Below are 20,991 nucleotides of genomic sequence, written 5' to 3' on the forward strand. Positions count from 1 at the left end.
ATGACTTCAGAACGATTGAATAGTCGTTAATTGAAGTGAAAAATATCTCCTCTGTTATAAAAGTTTATTCAATATAAAATGCGTCACCGTACTTCTATACCAACTAGTCTTGAACTTTTTTATTGCATAAATAATGGGAAGGTATTTTGTATTCAAATACATTTCAGTCATAGTCACGTTTGAGACGATGGAAAAAAGCAATCGGATAAATGGAATTTAAGAAAGGTACATAAAAATGTAAAGCAAAAAGAGGCCCTGGAAATTGAAAAATCTAAACAAGTTTGATCGGAAAACACACAGATCTGGTTTTATGACGTGCTCCACATTTTCCGGGAGCCTCAGGCGTCGACCCTCTTGGCTGTGCATGTTTGTATCATCCCTTTATCCCAACTCGCTTTTTCTCTTTCATCCTCAATTTCAGCCCTTCTATTTCCTGTCATTCTTCTCGAAGAATCGATAACTCTTCAGAGATTTAACGTCACCCATATCTGCTTAGTACAGATTGTTTACTTTGAAAGAGCGCTATTCAAATAATAATTAAGTCGGATTTAAAATTATTAATTACTTTCACAAATGCGAAAAAACTTAATATGTGCGTCTATATATCGCTGAGCCGCACATAGTTGAACGCTTGCCAGAAACTCGGAAGATAATGTGAATTAACGTCTATGCGTGCGCATCTCGTACGTTTGAGGAACGGAGAAGACGGAAAATTTGGAAATGAATTTCATATATTCGTTGTGTTGAAAATTCGTTCTCTTTCAAATAAGCCTTCGACAAATATTCACGGAATTTTTCAGTAGTACATATTTGTTTAAACATACAAACTTGAAAAATTTAATTACTCAATTTCATTCTTTTATTACGATTTAAGATTGCGACATTTTATTGAGATTTTCTAAGATAATGAAAAATTTACTTCGCCGGGAGAATTGAGATTCTCAGCTTTACCTTCGATCATAAATTCGATGTCAACGGAACATTAATTATCCCCATGACACGAGAAAATATTGAATTCCATGCGTACCCGAGGCGTTTTTATGAAACTTGTTCTAAAAATACCCTCGTACAATGATTAAATCTGTTATCCAAAACTGCTATAGTGACTTAGTAATTTTTTCGTAAATTTATCCTCGTGTAGTAACGAATTTCACGGGATCCATGCGTGAGTGGACGTAGTTCTCGGTGCGAACGATGGACTATTGTTGTTTTGTTGACTGCGTTATTTATAGTCTGGAATATCGGATTTTGGAGTCCAGGGCAAAAAAAATATTGCACACATGATAGTACTAGTGCGATTGGATTATGTCTCAGCCGAATTGCATCACAGTTCATACAAAAAAATGTATGAACCGAAGGAACGCTGCATCCGGTTTATGAAAAATTGAAGAAATCTATTTTCCAACTATGTATGTATTCTTAGAACCAGCAGTAAAAAAAATGAACAAAAAACTAATCGTGAGCGTTAATTATAGAAACGCTTGTAAATCGAAAATACTAACAATCGAAACCGCACGGATACGATAATTAAGCATAATTTTAATGCAAACTGAAAGCAATCCTGAGAGTGGAGAGGGAAGACCAAATGTAGTTGCGTTCAATGGTGCAATTCGATTTTCATGATTCGAGCTCCACTTATATGAAAGTGAATAGATTGATGGTTATCGATGGTTCGTTAAAATGTTAGGATTTTCCAATAATTTTTCATCTTCTGTTGCACATAGTATTTGAGTATATTATTCTTTTATTCCGAAACCTTTTTCTACGTAATTAGAAAATTGAATAGCATCGAACGATCACCGTCAAAGTAGAGAGATCCACGTTTGATTGTTGATGCAACGCTTTTGCTTTTTGATACATTCAAATTAAAATATTTTACGTTCAATTTCGCGGTATCGAAAATTGCTAAAACAAGGCAGCCGTTAATAATTTCATCAGAACTGAGACTGTTTTCAGTGCGAGTAATCGAGTTCATATCAAACTAATTAACGGTGATGAAATTCTCTTTACTTGTTGACGTCACACAGAGAAATCTAATGGAAAAGTGTTGGTGAAAAAATGTATGAGATACCGAATAAACAAAGCGCAGACTCATGCAACGTTTTCTGCTATACGCGTGTTCACTATTTGTTCACTTTTTTCTGAAAAGCCAGATCGTGAACCGTTTGGTCGAACTTTTTCTTTTGAAAATTTATGATTTTCAATTTATACCTTTCTATGCATGTGAACCTTCAACGAATGAAAAATAAAACAAAATTGATATATGTCAAAGTTATTTTTTCGACGAATAAAAAAAAACTTCTTAGCGTTTCGTTGAGTATAAATGTTGGTAAATATGTACCACGGAGAACGACGTTTTTTAAAAATAATTTCCTCTACTATTTTTCGTACGTAAGCTACGGTCGTCAATCTCAAAATTACACAGTAATTCTCCAGGAATCAAGTTGATCAACGAGTCTGAGTTTACCAAATCACATTACGCGAATATCACGTGATTACATTTCCATAATGAACTGCTGTACAAATGTTTGTTCAATGAAATTTACAGACAATTTTACGGAGAGCAACTCCATCGAACTACATCGAAGTAGCATCCTGCTTGCATTCAAACTAACGTCTAGTTAATGCTGCCAAAATAAATCATTGCTGTATCACGATCAACATTATTTTCCCTCAACTTTAAAATTTTTTTAAGAATTCAAAAAATTCCATTAAAAATATGTGACATGTCCATTGATTCCATTGAGAATTTCACGTGAATCAGTATAATAGAAAGTTAGGGTTGATACAAAAATGCACGTAATTTTGTGGCAGTTTCTCAACAAAAAAAAATAACAACTACATTCATGATCATATAAGCCTGTATTCTTTGAGTACAAAGAGAAGCAAGTTTCAAGAAAAGGGTTCATTGAGTAGATAAAGTCTACTAAAGCATGAAAATCCTCTCCAGCAAATGACGACGCGACTCAAAGAATGTCACAGTTCCTTTATCTCAAGAAGAGTGCACTTCATTCTGTTGTCACTGCTTGAAACACGGCTGAGTTATGTTTTTCGTTTTTTATTTTCATCATCCTTCAGAAGAATTCAACGAGCAAGAATCTTGTACGGAATAGTTTGGAAAAACGATAATTCGATCGAAGACATACATTCGAGCAAACTTATTACAGTCCCCTGAAAAATCGAGGCCTAAGCGTTCGAATGCGGAAGACTTTAAGCATGGCGCACAGCGTCGCATTAAAGCTGTCGATTGGTTAACGATTTTGTCATGACCGTTCACATCCCTAAACACGTCACAACTATTGACTCCAAGTGCTCGACATTGTTAAATATTTGACGAATTATATAAATTATAACATTGGATAAACGAATAAATTTGGTTGTGATGCACGGAGATGAAAGTATTACGTGAAGTGTAGAAAAAATGCTATTCATCCGAATCGTCATCTCCGTATGATTAGAGATTCATTATTTCGGTCATATTTGATGAAGAGAAACGTAGCACGTATTCGGGATTTAAAATCCAACATTTATATACATTTATAAACTCTCGCGTTAAGCTGGTCAACGTTATTGAAACTATGAAAAAGAAAAAATGTTGGAGTATCTCATGACTCTACTCTCCTTGCATCATCCATTTTTATTCAGTTTTCGTTTTCGTTTTTTTTTATTTTTTTTTTTTAAATAAAAAGTGAAAATTTGAACCTCTATTTACCTGTAATTTTTCAACGTACATCGACACAAAATTTTATCAGCTTTTGTTACAGTTGGTGTTGTTGTAAAGTTCGAGGAACCACGAAAGTTTTCGAAACGAACCGATTAATCCACTTTAACACTGCTAATTTTCAAGCATCATTCGAAAAACATTTTTTTGCACTCACATTGGGAATAAAAAAGAACAATTATTGATACCGCTGAAATTACGCCACGAAACGATGGCCTATTTATTTACACATTTATTCATTTACTCGTTCATCCTCCTTCCCGCAGTTCGTCTCACGAAAAATTCCAATTTTTTTTTTTCGTCAATCAAATAATTCGATTGAATCATTAAATCGATGAAACAACTACTTATTTTTTAACTTTCATGCAAAATAACTCCATTTTAGATTCTTAAGAAATTTTTGGGTTCGTGCCTCTCCGTGTCGCAATTTCTTTTTTTTTTTTTTGGTTCTTCTTACGAACCTAACGCGATTTCAAGAGCAAGCGCAAGCGGGGCAAGTGAAACATCCGAACGACGTGGCGCGTGCTCTTGGACTGAGCCAGTAGATTCGCTGCCCTGTCGCGTACTCTATATCACACTTGCCTAACATCGTGCGCCGGGTGTGCTTTCTCCTTCTCTCTTTAACACTATTCGCTTCCTCTCTTCTCGCTTTTTCCTTAAGTTCAATTCATGTCTCTCCCAGATCAGCACTGAATCACTCGTGCATGATGAGAGATCTTGTTACGACGGTCTAGCCGGATTTCCTCTGTCGGATAGTCGAAATTTCGTCAACTTTACGAAGACTCAAACCCCCCACTATTAACCTTTTCAATTATAATCGAAATCGATCGTTTTTACATGTACGAAATGATATCAATAACTCAAAAGATCGGATATTCATAGAGTTAGCCCACTTCCAGCTTTCTCAGGCGTGCGATGCCTTTTATTTTTCAATTTTGATGGAAAAGCACTGATTGAGAGTTTATCGTGATGGGGAATCCAAAGTGAAAGCGGGCTATCCAGCGAGCTCTACGTTACTCTCTTCCACTCTGTTTTAACTCTTCTTTTCTTCTCGTTAAACTGCGAAATAATTAAAAAACGAAGGAATGAGGACGCAAAGAAAAAGCGAGCATTGAGATACGAAGCAATTTCGTTTGAATGAAACTCGTGAGAACCCAAATTGGTGATATTGTGGCTACGCGTTCTTTAGCGTTAAAGACCGTGGCGTGCACCTGATACGTACGCCGCATAAAAACGTGCATATGAGCGTCATAGTTGGAGGTACATACATTTATAAACATTCATATATAAGATGAGTGGAAACAAGAGAATTTCTACAACCAGGATGTTTTCACAGGCCACGTAAGCTTAAACGTGGTATCAACAAAACTCAGATGAGAAAAGGACCAAATTGTGACAAGCGTCTCACTCCTTTGTTCATGAAAATGATATGATGTAACGTAAATTGTGAAGAACGTGTTAAAACATAAAACCAGTCGCGATAGCATAAACATAAAAGGGGAGGTAAAAAAAATAGTGATTTTTAGTTGTAATTGCTCTAAGATGTGGATAAATAGGCATAAAATTAAACGGTAAATGAAATTCTGCGTATTTCAGCCGTTCTGGTCGATCGAAGAATGATAAAAGCGATGGTGTAATTTATCCCTGATATTTTTTTTCTACGGCGGGTGTTATCGAATTCCGATAAACGAAATCTTAGTTTTATCTGAATTTTTTGAGGCACCGAGAAAACGGAAACTTCTTGTCATTTTTGTTGACCTTCTAATACGTATAAGAGAAACTACGATAACTTCTGTTTGTGCGGGTACTGTGGTCACGGATTTCGTCAACTGCACGCGTCGATTTTCAGACGATGTGATCCGCAAAAAACAGAGAACAAAACACCTGATGAAGATTTTCTCGAGACTTATTGAAGAAAATAAGACGAAATCACGACGGTAAATGTAACTGAACCTTAATGATGCTGAAGTTTCCAACGTTGGAGTCCAACGAAATGATCGAAAAAAAATCTCCAATAATTCCAGTAATTCTCCTATTTTATTCCCTGCCAAATTTGCATTTCGTAGTTTTTCAAGCTGCACCAACGATTCGTGAAATAAAAAATTGGTGAATAACAAACATTTTTTTCGTTCCTTTCGTTGGACTCCAACGTTGGAAACTTCAGCGTCGTGAACCTTATCAATTGGGGCACCGGAAATTTTTCCAGGGACTTGGAGTCAAACGATGAATCGATCTATGAAATAATTTTTTTTCACTTGAGTGTGAGTAGTCCCAGTCAGATCTTCATGCTGTTGCAACGAGCATGTGACGGATGTTCGATTTTCATGCAATTGATTTCAGTCTTAAATTTATATTCAAACAGAGCGACGAATCTCTATGACACATTGATGTAACCTTCGATTCGTCACAATAAGGGGAATCAGGTGGCTGATATAAAATAATGGTGTGTTCGGAGCAGCGCCATGAAGAGGGGAAAAAAGTGAAACAATGAACGATGAACTTAGGTTTATTAGGAAGAAAACTTGCTGACTCGTCGTTTAAGTTAAATTGGAGGAGAAAAGGGCAAAAAAGTGCAACCCGGAAGAAAAGAAATTTCTCGTTTTTCGTTTTTCTAGGACTTTCTCTTTTATTTTTGTTTTTCACTGTTATTGTCGGAAGCTTCGATAACGAACGCAGAACGCTTCCATGTTACTGGACATGCTACACATCGTCTAATGAAAGTTTCTCTTCTCTCGCCCTTCTTTTTCCTTCTGTTTCTGACTCCCTTCCACTGTTCCTCCACCTCCATTTTTCTCCTGTACTAGCCCTTACGACCGGTGGAAATAAGCATGATTTCATGGAAATTCGTCGGCGTACTATAAAAAGTATCTTCTGGAATCCCCTTGCTTCTTCTGTCACTGCTTTTATCCAACATTCGAGGGATTATTGTGAGAAAACCAATCGAGGAATCCCTGAGGCGAGAAACCCATTAAAGACACTGATCCTGCACTCGGTTACGCATACAAACACACCTACGCTGTTTTCGAATGCATCAATTTTGGAATGTTATCCAGTATCTTCTCTCCACAAGGTTCTAATATAGGAATTTGCACGAATCCATCAGCGATAGAAAAAAATGAAGGCGTTTCATTTTGCTTCCTTTCGAATGAACGTGTAAAGTTCATTTTCGTCAGAATTTATATTCGTAAAAATATCATTTGAACAAGTCCGTATTAACACACACACCGTTTCATCTTTTGAACACAAAATATCTATCACTTTTATTAATTGAAAACGGATTTATATGAAAAAAATGAGAAAGGATGGACTACAGAATGTTTACGTCAGTGATTTAATTTCGGGTAATCTCTCATCGAACACTGATATACCCTTGTACAAGTAACTGTTGTAAAGGCCGTAATCGATGTGATGGAATTATTAGAACGTCAATTGAATCATTCATCTTTGCACACAGAAGTCGAATTGTTTTTTTACTCAAAAGGGTTAAAATGGTTAAAGGTAATTGAGGAGGAAATTTCGGTTAAAATATCGTACGCTCCGCGCCACAAGTCCATCATATCACGTCATTAATTCCCGCACGTTCGTGAGCCTCCAGCTATAGGTCGATCGCTCCTGGGAGCCTGATCTTTCGATTATATTCTACGCATTTGCCTCGTCGTTTGATCCGGTACGGGCTCGTTTCCCATTTGATCAGCTGTCCTTTCGCATAGCCCTGCGTACAGTTCACTGAATTATTACGCAACCCTTCTTCAGGCTCTTTTCCTTCTCGCTCGTTTCTCGAGTGTAATTAAAAGGTGACGTAGCCAAATTCTTCCTCGGGTTTTCTGCGCAGCGATCGTACGCTCGCGAGATAACACGCGCACTCGATAACCATTCCGTGATTCATACAACAAACGAATAAAATTTCCCTACCGTACGAACGATTTTAAATCGCGTATGAAAACAAGTCTTTATCTCGAAAATATCCCCTCAAACATTGAGCTCGTTCGGTTGACGATGTACAAAAAAGACGGTAAATACAGAACACAAAAGACAGAAGCGACTGAGCGTAATCAAAACGCTACAATCATACCCGTTCTATAAAACGAGTCTGTGCAATGAACTCCAATCACGAAGGTGATTTTTTCATCCTCCTTTCCCATCATCGTATAACCTGATGCAAAATAAAATAAAACGAAGGAATCGACCCGCCGGAATCCCTGAATTCAGGAGATCCACCACTGATTCCTGTCATCAGTATATTCCCAACAATCTTCTACGAGGATAGTTCCATAATCCCTGAACACCGAGATCGTTCCAAGCTTACGTAATTTTATTGATACCTTCGTTGAAAAACACAACGCTCCAAAACTAAAATAGTACATTTTTGTGATCCGTTCACATCTCAATAGATTTGTACTCAGCAATCTCTTAATTGTATCTAAAAAGATTTTTTTCTGTGGTTCATTAAAAACTGATGAAAAACAACACACGATTGATCTCATTCAGGAGCAAATCTGTCTAGACGTGTTTTCTTGTCTCCACCGAATGAAACAAATCTGCAAACTTTAGGGTCTACTGAGTCATGAATATCTGAAATTATTCATGTATGCATTATGCGGAAGAGATAACACAAGCTGCTACACATGATTTACCAAAGCGAGCAGCCGTTACGAAAACCTTCATTCGCCGCGAATGAATAAAAAAATTATTAAAATGATCCACCGCTATGGAAGTATCGCTCTCGACCTAAGCCCGACGTTTATCACGTTGTCCCACATTATTAAGTTCCGATCAAAATATACGTAGAGGAATAGCTACACAGTTATTCACGAAAGACGACAAGAAATTATTCGACTTGACGGCTGCAGCTACAACAACACACACTCTGCTTCTTGCTTACATAACTTATTCATGTTGACAGTATCGACGAATTCATCTCGCTTGAAGTTAACGCGATTCACGAATTTATCATATCCAATGCCACAGTTCACGTTTCTTTCGCGGTTAACTGAAATTTTTATAACGTCAAGTCTGTACCGCAATTACAATGGGTCAAGATCTCAATTGTTTTTGTTCCTTTATGTAGCCTTTTCTGCGAATATTCGAGATTTTCGAAGAATATGAGAAATCTAACTCGATTATCGACTCTGATATTGGTAGTGGACCAAAAATATTTGGGAAGGTTCAATGTCAACTGAAATTGGCTTCTGCGGGGATTGTGTCTTGAGCTCTGCCAAAACATGACGAAATGCAAATTTGCTTATCAGGAAAATTCGGAAAAGTTAACGATTTCTCGTGCGCGTCCGTTTATTTGTCATATGTGTGACCTACAGCTCTTCGAAACGGCAGCATAACGATCAGATGAAAGTCGTAAATGGGCGTTTTCTTGAACATGTGCTATGTCCTCTCAAACTTCTTCGGACCGAGTATAATTAAGGGATGATGCTTCGTATACATTCGTCCCCTATATTGTCAATAGACATATGTAACTGTCACAGCCAGATATTTCGGGCAAGGCCTTAACTCATCGAACCGAGTTTCCAGGGCTCATGAGTTAGTATCCAGTAAAAGGATGGCATAATCTACACGGAGAAAACGAGGCCGAAAATTTTAGAGGAAAGTACTATAGGAATAAGTATCTCGACGTACTGGATTGAAGTAATAAGAATTGTTTTATCCACCATAGTAAAAAGACCAATACCCAGACCATTTATTCAAAAGACTCAAGAGTGTTTTTCTCTATAAGCATAGCAAAAAATGTTTTCAGTCGCTCCAAATGTTTATATAGTAAAGTATATGCTCGGGAAACCCTGAAAAAAAACTATATGTATGGTAAAATGTCACACGTATTCTCGGTGTATAATCGTGTACTTATAGAGTTTACTATGCTGACAGTCAAAATTTGTAATTTATAATATACATTTCCACATATCAGTAAGTGCTAGTCTAACATGATGAATAACACTTGAAAACAAAACGAAATATAGTTCTCACTTGCATCACGTTTTGCTATCCACTTTAGCTGTTTAGAATTTAACGGACGAAAAATAGCAAAATGGAAAAATTACTATGCTGTTTATAATCGGTGTCTAAATACTTTGAGAATTCTCAAAAGTAATATATTCTTCACTATAGAAAACGATTCCGTTTTCAAAGAGAAAATTATCAAGCTATTTTGCCATAAAAATAATTGGTGACGTGTATTATTACAGTGCAAAGGAAGGCGAAACATTACAAAAAAAGTACGTTCGCCATATTTAGGATTGACATTTATTGACGGCATGTTCAGCTAAACAGAATTGAAAACTCTCAAAATAACAACGATCCTTTATACGGTAATACAGTTCAACATTTTCTCGATAAATCGAGCGGAACGATCTTTGTTAGGAACTTTGTATCTCTAAATCGTATTATGAACTCGTGTCCAAGTGGATTTTTAGCAATGCATCGACTCGTCTAATTATTCCAGCGCCAAAGTCATTAGGCCAACGAATGGTTTTCCGCCAATCAGTTATTACACGCCGTGTGGGAATAAATCAAGGCATAGCGAAACTGCAAGCATCATATGCAGCATCAAATACGTACGCGGTTCCGTAGTACTGTTACGGCATTGTCAATAATGTCATTTTGTTACTAGAGTTCCAACGGGTCGGAATGTTTCGTACTTGTTCGTGTGTTCGTGAATAAAACGCCAATTTGATTCTCCTTGCATATAATACGTGTGTGGCAGGCACCACATATGCGCACAGTCCCACATTCATAGCACATTCGTGCATGTAGGACAAAGCAATATGCAATCGCAATGGAGAATATGAAATCGATCTGTAAGCCCTACCGCTCGGCAGAACGGCCCAGAATCTGCTCGATCCTGGCTGGGGACGACAGAAACACGGAGCCTACGACACACATGTTACGTATAGAGGCTACAACGATGCGGCATGGTAAGCTGTCTGGTCGTGATACATTCAGAGCGAATCTCTGCGTCCGTTGCTCGTTCTGTTTTTTTTTTTTTTTTTTTTTTTTTATTTCCATTTTCTTTTTTGCTTTCTCCATTCTTCTTCTATTTTGCTTTGTGTTTCTCGCTCACTGTCTCTCAACTTGTCTCCCCATTTCTTGCTCGCTTTCTTTCGCTCTATTCGTTGCTTTCTACGTATAAACCTAGTTACAGTATTTTATGGCAGTCGTAACGATTTGAGAGAAGTGCTGATGTAGATTCGTTCCAAGCATTCCACATGAAAATGTGAAAATATTGGACCTATTAGATCCAACTGTAGATTACGATTCGTTGTTTTCACATACGAAAATACGAAAATGGAAAGAATGGCTCGAAAAGAAAGAAACTAATAGAGTTTGTGAAATTTTTTTGGGGTTAACTCGTGAAATACTTTTCTGAGCTGGAAACGATTGCAGTGATAGTCTCATGGGTTGATCAATGACATCTCTGAGTAATCTGTCATCGAGGGTTCACGAATTTGCTTTGCTAATTTATCAATAAATGATGAAAGAGTCAACTGGAATTAGTCGAATTGTAGGTATATTTACATTACTACCAAATACGATTCTATAAAGATTGAATTATACCAAAAACACTTCTAGCAAAATTTATTTAGATACAAAAAATGAAGTCTCCTAATAACATTGCTACCATGATCAAATACTTCCCCGTGCCAGCTCCACCAAATGAAAAAACTCGTTTTGAAAACTAAATTTCATTTCGATAGCGCAACTATCTAATAACGACTACCAAAAAATGTTTATTTGTTAATATACAAATCGTAAAAACTGTGCCATGAAGATAAATAATTTCAAGAAGCCTACTATACGTAATGTCTACCGGAAAGCATTTTTACCGTTTTTACCACATAAAATTTCTGTCATAATAGGTCACTACCTCACATTAGTTGGTAAGGTAGGTTTTCCAGGTTAACAACTTTTACAAAAAATCACAAATAATGACCTTTATCAGAGAATGCCATAAATGATGTTTCATTTCATTGGGTGATAATAATTTTTTTTACAGTTCGTTGCATATAATTTTGTGCATTGTTAAAATTATGGCAATCGCCTGGTGTAGAAAAAAAATGTGATATTTGAATATTTACGAATGGATTTTGGATAATTTGTTCGGTTTGTTTACGTTCATCACGTGTTTATGTTTCACGCGCGCTTACGCTTGGTCGTACTTGGCCCAGGTAACTCGCTTTGTAGCGCGGTAGTGGAGTGAGGATAGAGGCATTCGGCCAGCCAATGGAGGAGGGGGGAGCAGAAACTGGATGGAGTGCGAGGCAGTAGAGAACATGATACGCTTCACTCATTGTCATAGCGTGCGGGGGGCAAGGTGACGACTAGCGCAAAGTGTAAGCGTCGGTTGGTCAACGCTACATCGATCGTAGATTCGCTATTATCGTTCGTAGATTCCAGCGAAATTGAGAAAACAGGGCACAAAATACGACGCGTAGAATTCTACTTGATCCTCCGTGTCTAAATTGAGCTTACAATAATCTTTTCCTATGATTTAGCTCGTAGACACCACACTGGTGCAAATTTGCACACAAGAAAATTTCAAATGTCTGGAACTTTCAAAATTCCTTTCTCCAATTTGGCCATTTTTCTGCAATAAAAGTTTATTTTTTAATTTTTTTTCAATGATTCCAATCGATTACTAAGGAATTGTTACCCTCAAAAAGTCTCATTGTAAGATTAACTCCATACGTTGATGGATAAAATAAAAAGTTTTGAAAAGTCCGAGTTCAAATTCTCAGGTGAGTGTGTGACCTCAAAGGGAGTGTGGCGTGTACGGGTTCATTTGTTTCAATCATCCAAAAAATTTAATGGAATTGTGAATCAATGATAACCGGTTAAACGAATAAGATAAAAACTGATGAAAATTGATAACGGTAATAGCTTTTATAAAAAATATTTCTATCTCTGGATCTCGCTTCATCGTGTCATTTTCATTTAAAATTTTGTCAAGTTAAGATAGTCTCTATCACTTGTACTATTCGATAAAAAACCTGTTGCACGCTCGCTTCAGAGGGACTTGATTATTTAAAGAACATACGAGTCACACGCTATTCTCTATTCAATCAGAGATCAAAGTGTAATTTTTATATTTCTCGAAATATCCAAGATGGCCAAAAGTAACCCGTGTATCCGTTTTTTAGTCGTTCCTTTCTCTCTCTCTTCCTCTTTCTCTCTGAAGCAACTAATGGATCACCTAAAGTGAACAGTAAAAGAAAGAATAAATTTAGAATCGTATAAATCGATTTGTGTCGTGTATATCGATGAGTTTCCTTTTTTCTGAGGCAACTAAACGAATAAGCCGATAACGAAGTCTCTCGCACTCGACGTCATTATTCCTACAAAATTTGCGCATGAATGAATATTTATAAATTTTGGCGATTCATGAAAAATAGTACCAAGGCAAGAGGCAGTAACAGAAACAGTCTGGTGACACTTGTGCCACAGCTTCTACACTCGTAGACAGAAATTTTGTGTAGTAGAAATGTTTTCTACTACATTCACAGGTATTTGCTTTTGGTAGAGTTGTTATTAGACAGTTTTATACTGCCGGAATTGAATCCATTTTTTAAAAGGATTTTCTATGTTTGGTGGAATTCTTATGAATTAGTACTCGATCTTGGTAGAAATTTCACGAGACTTGATTTTTTGGATATAAATCAATTTTGGTAGAGATGTTTCTGGCAGAATTAAACTATGGTGGAGGTAGCTGGAATGTGCCAAATAATAGATTAAATAGTGATTTCCAAGTGAATTTACCAACGTCTCTGGGTAAAACCGATCTCTGTCTACGCAGGAAAACAAGCAATTCTAAGCTCGTACAGTCGATGGAGCCACTTTCGTGTCACGAGCTTCTCTGCTCATGCCGGTAAATCAGTACTTCTAGTGTACCATAGTCTCTCGCAATTCTAACGCACGAGGGATATATTTCACGTCAGAAACTGGGACGTATATCAAGAGGTTCAAAACATTTTCTCATTTCGTCACAAGAATCGGCTTAAACGTTTGAAAAATTGTGACTCTTGAATAAACTCACCGAATTTCATGGCCGACGACAACTGTCCAACCACGACGTCGTCTCTTATCCTTTCTTCTCGCAACTTCTGCGACACTTAAACGCTCCATTGTTTGGATTTATTTTCTCAAAGTATATTTTTCAAAGATCGATCGCAGAATTTCATTTATTCGAGGATCAATATATCATTTTCGTGTTGGTGAGTGGAGAATCGAAGTCCTTGTTCAATACGTTTTCTTCATATCATTACAATTCGGAGTGACGATTTTCTCTCTCAATTCACATTTATGTAGGAATTTTTCTATCGTATCGTCTGCAGACGTTTGAAGAGAACATGCATGAAATTAAACGATCTTATCGTATGAATTATTATGTCAGCTGCGATCATTTTACTCTTTATTTGTGATAAATTCCATTGCGATGTGCTATTCAAGGGAGAAAAATGTTTACACTGTGTGCATGAGAGAGCTAAAGTACAAGAATCTGTACCTATGATTTACATTAGGAATTCAATCTTAGTCACAGCACAGGAAAAATATTCAAGTTTTACTCATTTAAATTACATTAAAATGGACTTTATGGAAAAATAAAAAATCTATTAAAATGTTCATAAAACTGTCATGAAAAAATTTACGATAACGGCACCGGCCATTTTTCGAAATCGAATTTCACGTATACCATTGCATTTCGTGATGTAAAACGACCCGACGATAAGCTGAGATTTTTCCTTTCAACTCTTGTTCCGGTAAAAATGACGGAGTCAATAAGCATGCGAGCATCGCGACGTTCCAAACAGTACTGAACGTCGTATTGTATTTATAGAGCTACTCAGATTATTTTGAACGAACCGTTGCTTTTCCCACGTGCGTAAGTGTATGCGAGATCACGAATATGCGACACTACAGTGGCCATCTCGATGTTCGGAAGACGATTTATGAGATGAGAATGAGGGCACTATTTTTTGGTTCGGAAACACAAGACGGAAAAAACTATGAAAGATTTTCACATTGGAGTCACCTCAACCTTTAATCACAATTAACGTCTGTGGAAAAGTATTCGATCGACTATTATTTCCGAAGAAAAAACAATCGAACATTCGGTGGTTGAAAGATCCTTTTGAGGTGATTTATACGATCGATTGGAACACGATAAAAATGGCTCAGTACAAGATAAACTTAAGATTACGATATTCGACAGCGTCGCACTTTTTAAATAGATTCGATTAAGAAGAATAGAAAATTTTCATTATAATATTCGAAAAATGAATCCAATTCTATTGCTCATTCACAATTATAAAAAGCACGTTATTTTTGTTAATTTTCTTTCTTTTTTTTCCACGGAATTGGCGCCCTCCCGACTGCGTAAAGGACGAAAAATGTTTCACATAAACCGTGATCATTCGTTGCTGTGAAAACATGCCAGTAAAGTTTTTTTTAACACCCTCGTGTTTTGGCATCACATTCGATCCGAATTTTTGTGACAGCCAGCAGCCACGCGTCATAGAATCTCCTGGTTTGCTTGGGATTTCGAACGTTGGCGAACGATTCGATGGAAAAAACGAGGTGACGACGGACGCGAACTGGCGGGCATCATCTGCGATTGAAAGCGCCACGAGCATGCCTGATGCTCACATTCGATTCGTTTAATTTTCAACGCTTTTATTTCGTATATGCTTTCCGATCGTTCGGACGCGCCTGGCATTTCGGTGACACCGTGAAATGCAGTATTTTTCAAAGTTTCATTGACCCAAAATAAGTGAACGAATATGTCTAAGGTAAATGTACTTTTTGGCGCCTCAGATCTGACCGTACCCGAATCGTATAAACCTTGAAATTTTATAATTTACAATGGATTCAATAAATCTCCATGCGTCTTCCGAGGTTCCGTAAAGTTAAGAAGCGATGCACGCGTGGTCGTGACAATTTTCTCTATGACAACAATAAAACATTCACGGGAGCGACGTTTTTTATAGCCCAAAGACCCCAATTCTGTATTCGGCATCATAAAAAGACTCGAAAACGGAGTTTAAGATCGTTTTGTTTTACAGAATTAAATTTTTCAATCGCCTAACCAGCAGCTAACGATCCAAACGACCCAACGAACATGATCATTATTCTTTCAATATCCGGAGGTCAAGCTAATTTTCAATTTGTAGAAGACATTGAAAAAAATCGTGACTTTCGAGACTGAAGAAAAAATGTCGAACGAGAAACGATAATTTAGCTACTACGAATTTGCTCGCAAATCTAAACTTGATTATTACGAGATTGCGCGGGCGTCGCCGAGTCACATGCATGGCTCACTATTTGGCAAAAATACAAACGGCTGTGGAAGTCCCTCATTTGCATGTACGAAATAATTCAAGGCAAGAACATATCCCGAAAAAAAAGCTTCGATGGTAGATTTTGCGATGCAGCTGTTGCACTAAATACGTGCATATTTATTTCGGTGCCTTGTGATTGAGAATTTCTCGAAAAATAGTGATCATGTCATCAAATTCCGATACGTTGTCGTTGTCAATTTTCTGATAACTTTTTTGGCTCGATGATTCGCTTTCGCATCCTTTGAATTTGCTCATCGGATCATGAGTTTTGCCAAGTCATAGATTTTTCGCCGAAGTTATCAGTCGAAAATGATGAAGACGTTAATTATTTGCAACAATTCTCGGGCATATGAATCACAAATGCACTAAAATATTATAAAATTCTTCATGTATTTTGTTTTATACACTTTGCAGTGAGTATTTCACTTTCAAGCACTTCATGAAAGGAAACAATATCAAAAACAAAGACGTTTTGATATTGAACGGAAATAATCGAGTCAGTAAGAGTACCATAACAAATCTCCGTCCCTCGATCATTGTAGTGATAAGCGCAAAAATGCCATTTTGCCAATTTGTATTGCTGCTAATTCATTAAAAGTAGCGCCAAGTATTTTTCCAATTGTCGAATCCCTCGATGACTTGTTTTTTACTCCTCGGACACTCAGTAATTAACAATAAGAGCATTCCACTCTTGAAAAGCATGGGATTGAAGCGACGGTGATGAGTGTGCGGTTGACATGTGGCTCTGGTGAATACCACAGTGGAGCAGCCTCGGACGAGGCCAATATTTCGCTGCGCGACTGCTCAGCCATGCTGCGTTCATCAATCGTTAACCAAATGGTAGTTTGTTTGGGTTTCTGATGATCAGTAGATCCGCAGTTAAAATTAAGTCGCCTGTATCGATCGGACTCTCTCTCTCGTTACCTTTGGTCTGATTGCAAATGCGATACAGTGGAATGTTATAAAAGGATAGCTGTTGAATGAATCTATCGATCACTTGGAAATTGTAGAATGAGAAAAGCATTGAGTGGTTTCGACATGATGGAGAGGGCTCCTTAAAATTGGCGAAGGCTCTTGCATTTGAAATTAAATCGACGAATTAATAAAGAATATTTACAAGTAAGATAAAACAACTAACGAATCCGAAAGGTTTGAATGAAACTCGACGACAAAGGTGAGCTTCGTGCATTGAGAGATCGTATTGTGACTGAGTAATATAGCGCAAGTAGCGTGATAAATTCAATTCGCTATCGTTCAGTATCGTGCGCAACGGCGCTTACAAAGCTTCACACAAAGTTTCGTCTTTGGCTGGCCAAACTGAGCGTTTGGGGAACTATTTGTTTTATGAACGCCACAGAAAAAACTCAAATGTACATTACTTTTTTTGAGACGATTGAAAAACGCGAAAGGAAAACTTGTTACGCGCGGATCTCTTACAAATTGGGAGACACGATATTTTTGGAGCATAAAGTTTATTATAAACTGCCAACTGCTACTAGAATATTTTTATTTCGACGCTGAATATTAGTCATCAAAATCGCTGAAACCTTTCCAACAATTCAATCATATCAATTTTCGAGTTACCTCGAAATCTTGTGGTTGTCTTACCTTGAATTAATTACAAACATTAAAAACGTCCTAACCATATATGAACGGAGTAATTTCATGAATTTGAAAAAATATTGAATTAACCAGAGCGTTACACGTTATCTTGAAAAGAATTATAGAAATACAGTTCGAAGAGTGTGTGAAAAGACAGCGTAAGCGTGTGACAGACTCGGGGACACAGGACACGAAATACGAGAAACCGTATCAATTAAATTCTCGGGGGAGAGTGCGCAGGGTTTATTTTCAAAAGCTCATTCGCCCTCCGTGGAAGTCGAGGTCGTCATGCGTCGACTAAGCAGCGACCCGATTTCAGAATTCGAATTGGCTACCGTTCAAATATGCAAAATAATTAATGGTGATGGTGGTGATGCTGTTTCCTCGCGTCTAAGCTCCGCTGTTCCCAAGTTTCTCCACCGACGTCGCACACCAAAAAGATAAAAATCGAGAAAAATGATAACACAACCTTCCAGAACGCACTCCTTAAGGTATTCCTTTCGCAGGGCCGTATTTTTTGGTGTCGCAAACTAGGGTACTCGAAGTTTGGACTGATTCCTAACCTCTGAGATGTCGCTGTTACATGGGAAAAGCTTCTGCTTCTGTCATTTTTCCAACTTATATCGTTAATATCTCTTTTCAACATTCGATAACCCTTTATTTTTATTGTCGCTATGAATTCCTTACATTTTTTTCTATCCGTGAGATAGTTTTTGTCAGGAATTTAGAGATATTCAGTGTATAAATTATTGAATAGAAATAGAAATGTGGTGATGATCTCCATAAGCTCCTGTAGAAATTTTACGATTTTTGAGATTTTAATTCTTCATTAAATGGTCGATAACCTGACCTGAAATTTCGCCAATCTATTCGGATACAGTTATACTTTACTGTAAATTAAAATCAATTTTTTGTAGAGATTTCGAGTTCGTGAAAGGAACACCTTAAGTTATCTTGTTATCCATTCGATGGACTTTCCATTCCATGATATTAGAACGCATTGGAGTGTTCGGCTGAACGAAAATTGATAAAAAAACATGCGAATAACGAGATAAACTATTATCATTTTGGAAACTCGATTATTTAAGGGTTTTTTTTTATACGAAGATATGCCGTCAGAACATCTAACAATTGATTGTATTATTTCGGACAATCTCAATCATGAGGTCGAACATTTAAGTAAATTTTAGAAGTGTGCTCACGCAATTTTAATCGTTAATACCTGCCAAGGCTTATAAAAATGAGGATTGTTACTTTCAACAATTGAGTGTTGCTTTAGTTTACCTAAAAAGTTAACTTTCAAAAACTAAACAATAAATGTTAATTGTGCAATGAAATTAATAACAATTTGGGCCTACGAGCATTGTATGAAAACGACAACGAACAAATTGAGTTTCGACGATTTTTCTGAATTTTTTTTATACGTTCGGTTGAAACTTTCAAAATATCTGACTTGAAAACGTTAGAAAATGATTGCACCGAAGCTACACAACTTCGAGAGAGTGGAGCACTGAATTACCGACTGTACCCGAGTGTCGAAAAGACAGGAACCGATTTGATTCACACTTGGAAATCTGTAAATGTGAGAAGAAAACGACAATGTCAGAAATGGATTTCCAAAAATAGAGAATTGCATAACAGTCGAAACGTTTAAACGCAGGAAACAGATGAATCGACAGTCGGTAAGTACGGAAACGCTCAATTTTTCCTGAATCTTATAAAGCACTAGTCGGTTTACATGAATGTGAATCGCCCACATGGCGTTCTACGTCATTTGTGCCAGTAAAGTCCAACTTTTATCATGATTCATTTGCATGAGGTTCACATCGAGTTGCTAGTTTTTAGAATTTATTAAAACTCTGAAATGATTATTTGAAGAAAAAAAAACGAGCGGTATGTAAAACAGACATTGGGTTCCACTTCGCTACGTGAATACGATGGAATTCGAAAAGGCCCTATGAGCGTATTGAGATCATCTGATGCCAAGTTCTATTTTCATAAGCTCAGAAAGAAAAATGGCGAAATGACATATATATAAATACGATCGTTTAATAAAGAAACGTTCCTCACGATCCGGATGGAAAATGTTGAACACCGTGTTAAATTAGTAAATATCACCGTTATTCTAAAATTATTCAATGAAGAACACTTGTGAATTCACGAGTGTAGAATTTATGACTTAGAAGAGGAGCGCAGTTTTGTCAGAGTCTATGACTTCCGGTTTAACTATGATTATTCATCTGCTATAATTATAACACTAAAAACCGAGGACGGATATATGCTTTGGTACGAACAATTTTACGCAACTACGGTAATATTATTAAAATAATACCAAGGCCCGAGATGCAAAACGTCTCTTTGCCCACGCGCTCGTCGTATGATGAATGGAGTACTTGGTGAATTCGAGTGCATTCTCAAGAATTGTCAATTCCGAATTACCCTCCGATTGATCGTAGCTATAAATTTTTAGAATAAATTTAGTCTACGTCGGGATGTAAAACTACATTGAACCATCTTCAACTCTGGTGTGGCTCGAGAAATATTTGAATCGCACTTTACAATGTCTCTTGAACGAGAGAATTCTCGAGATTTTATAACAGAACAGAGCAAATCAGACTTATTTTTCCACCGTGACTAGAGAAATTTCCATAGACCTAATAGGCAGAGAATATTCTCCGTGTTCGCTTGAAGTCATGCAAACTCTGTGTAACAAGGGAATCCACTATCGTGAGGTCCATTATGCAAATATCTTTCTCGTATAGCCGGAATTCGCTCGTGAGAAATAGAAGAGGAAGAGAGTGAATATGTGTGAGGAAAAGTCAACGTAGAGACGGCATCTTCGAACGACTTAACGATTAACGATGTGCTATTACTTCACCCTGACTTATTTCGATTTACAACCCCATCACATCGGTCTATTAGTGTCCTCGATGTTGTATAATCCTGAGGCTCAGGTCGACATGAATACTGGAATAGGGTGAACTCGCATCACTCGTCTTTATCTCAGAATTCCTAACTCTCAGTCCTGCAAGACTGTATAACAATGGAGCAGCATTATTTTGTTAGGGGTTCGGAGAGGAGGGGGAATCTTTCCTTTCGTAAGTTCTACCAGAGTGGAAGATTCTAGACGGTGAATTTAAAGTATGTATCGCAATAAATAATAAGATCTGAATATTTCTATTTAAAACGTACTTTTCGAAACATTTAATTTTTGTAATTTCAAGTTCATTCGCACTCACAGTCGATATAATTTGGTTCTCACAGTTTTTTTTCACGCCTCCAAGTTTTTTCGTTTACACGCCGGCATTTTGGTATTTTTCCCAATAT

General features: G+C 37.1%; 1 protein-coding gene across 13 annotated transcripts in view; it reads right to left on the reverse strand.

The window, feature by feature from the left end:
- The window catches only part of dnc (phosphodiesterase dunce), a 423,146-nt gene that overhangs the window by 160,833 nt on the left and 241,322 nt on the right, over positions 1-20,991 (reverse strand). For 5 of the 13 annotated variants that reach the window (XM_043424743.1, XM_043424751.1, XM_043424735.1 and 2 more), the window contains exon 1: positions 3,713-4,251. The exons of 7 other annotated variants lie outside the window; for them this stretch is intronic. Coding sequence is in view for 1 of the 6 variants with exons in the window: in XM_043424857.1 (XP_043280792.1) it covers positions 13,761-13,849 (89 nt within the window). In the remaining 5 variants the exon portion in view is untranslated. Of the gene's footprint in view, positions 1-3,712; positions 4,252-13,760; positions 14,249-20,991 lie in introns of those variants that run through there. One more of the 13 variants, XM_043424857.1, reaches the window with a different exon arrangement.

The sequence above is a fragment of the Venturia canescens genome, chromosome 1 (genome assembly GCF_019457755.1).
Source record: "Venturia canescens isolate UGA chromosome 1, ASM1945775v1, whole genome shotgun sequence".
NCBI lineage: Eukaryota > Metazoa > Arthropoda > Insecta > Hymenoptera > Ichneumonidae > Venturia > Venturia canescens.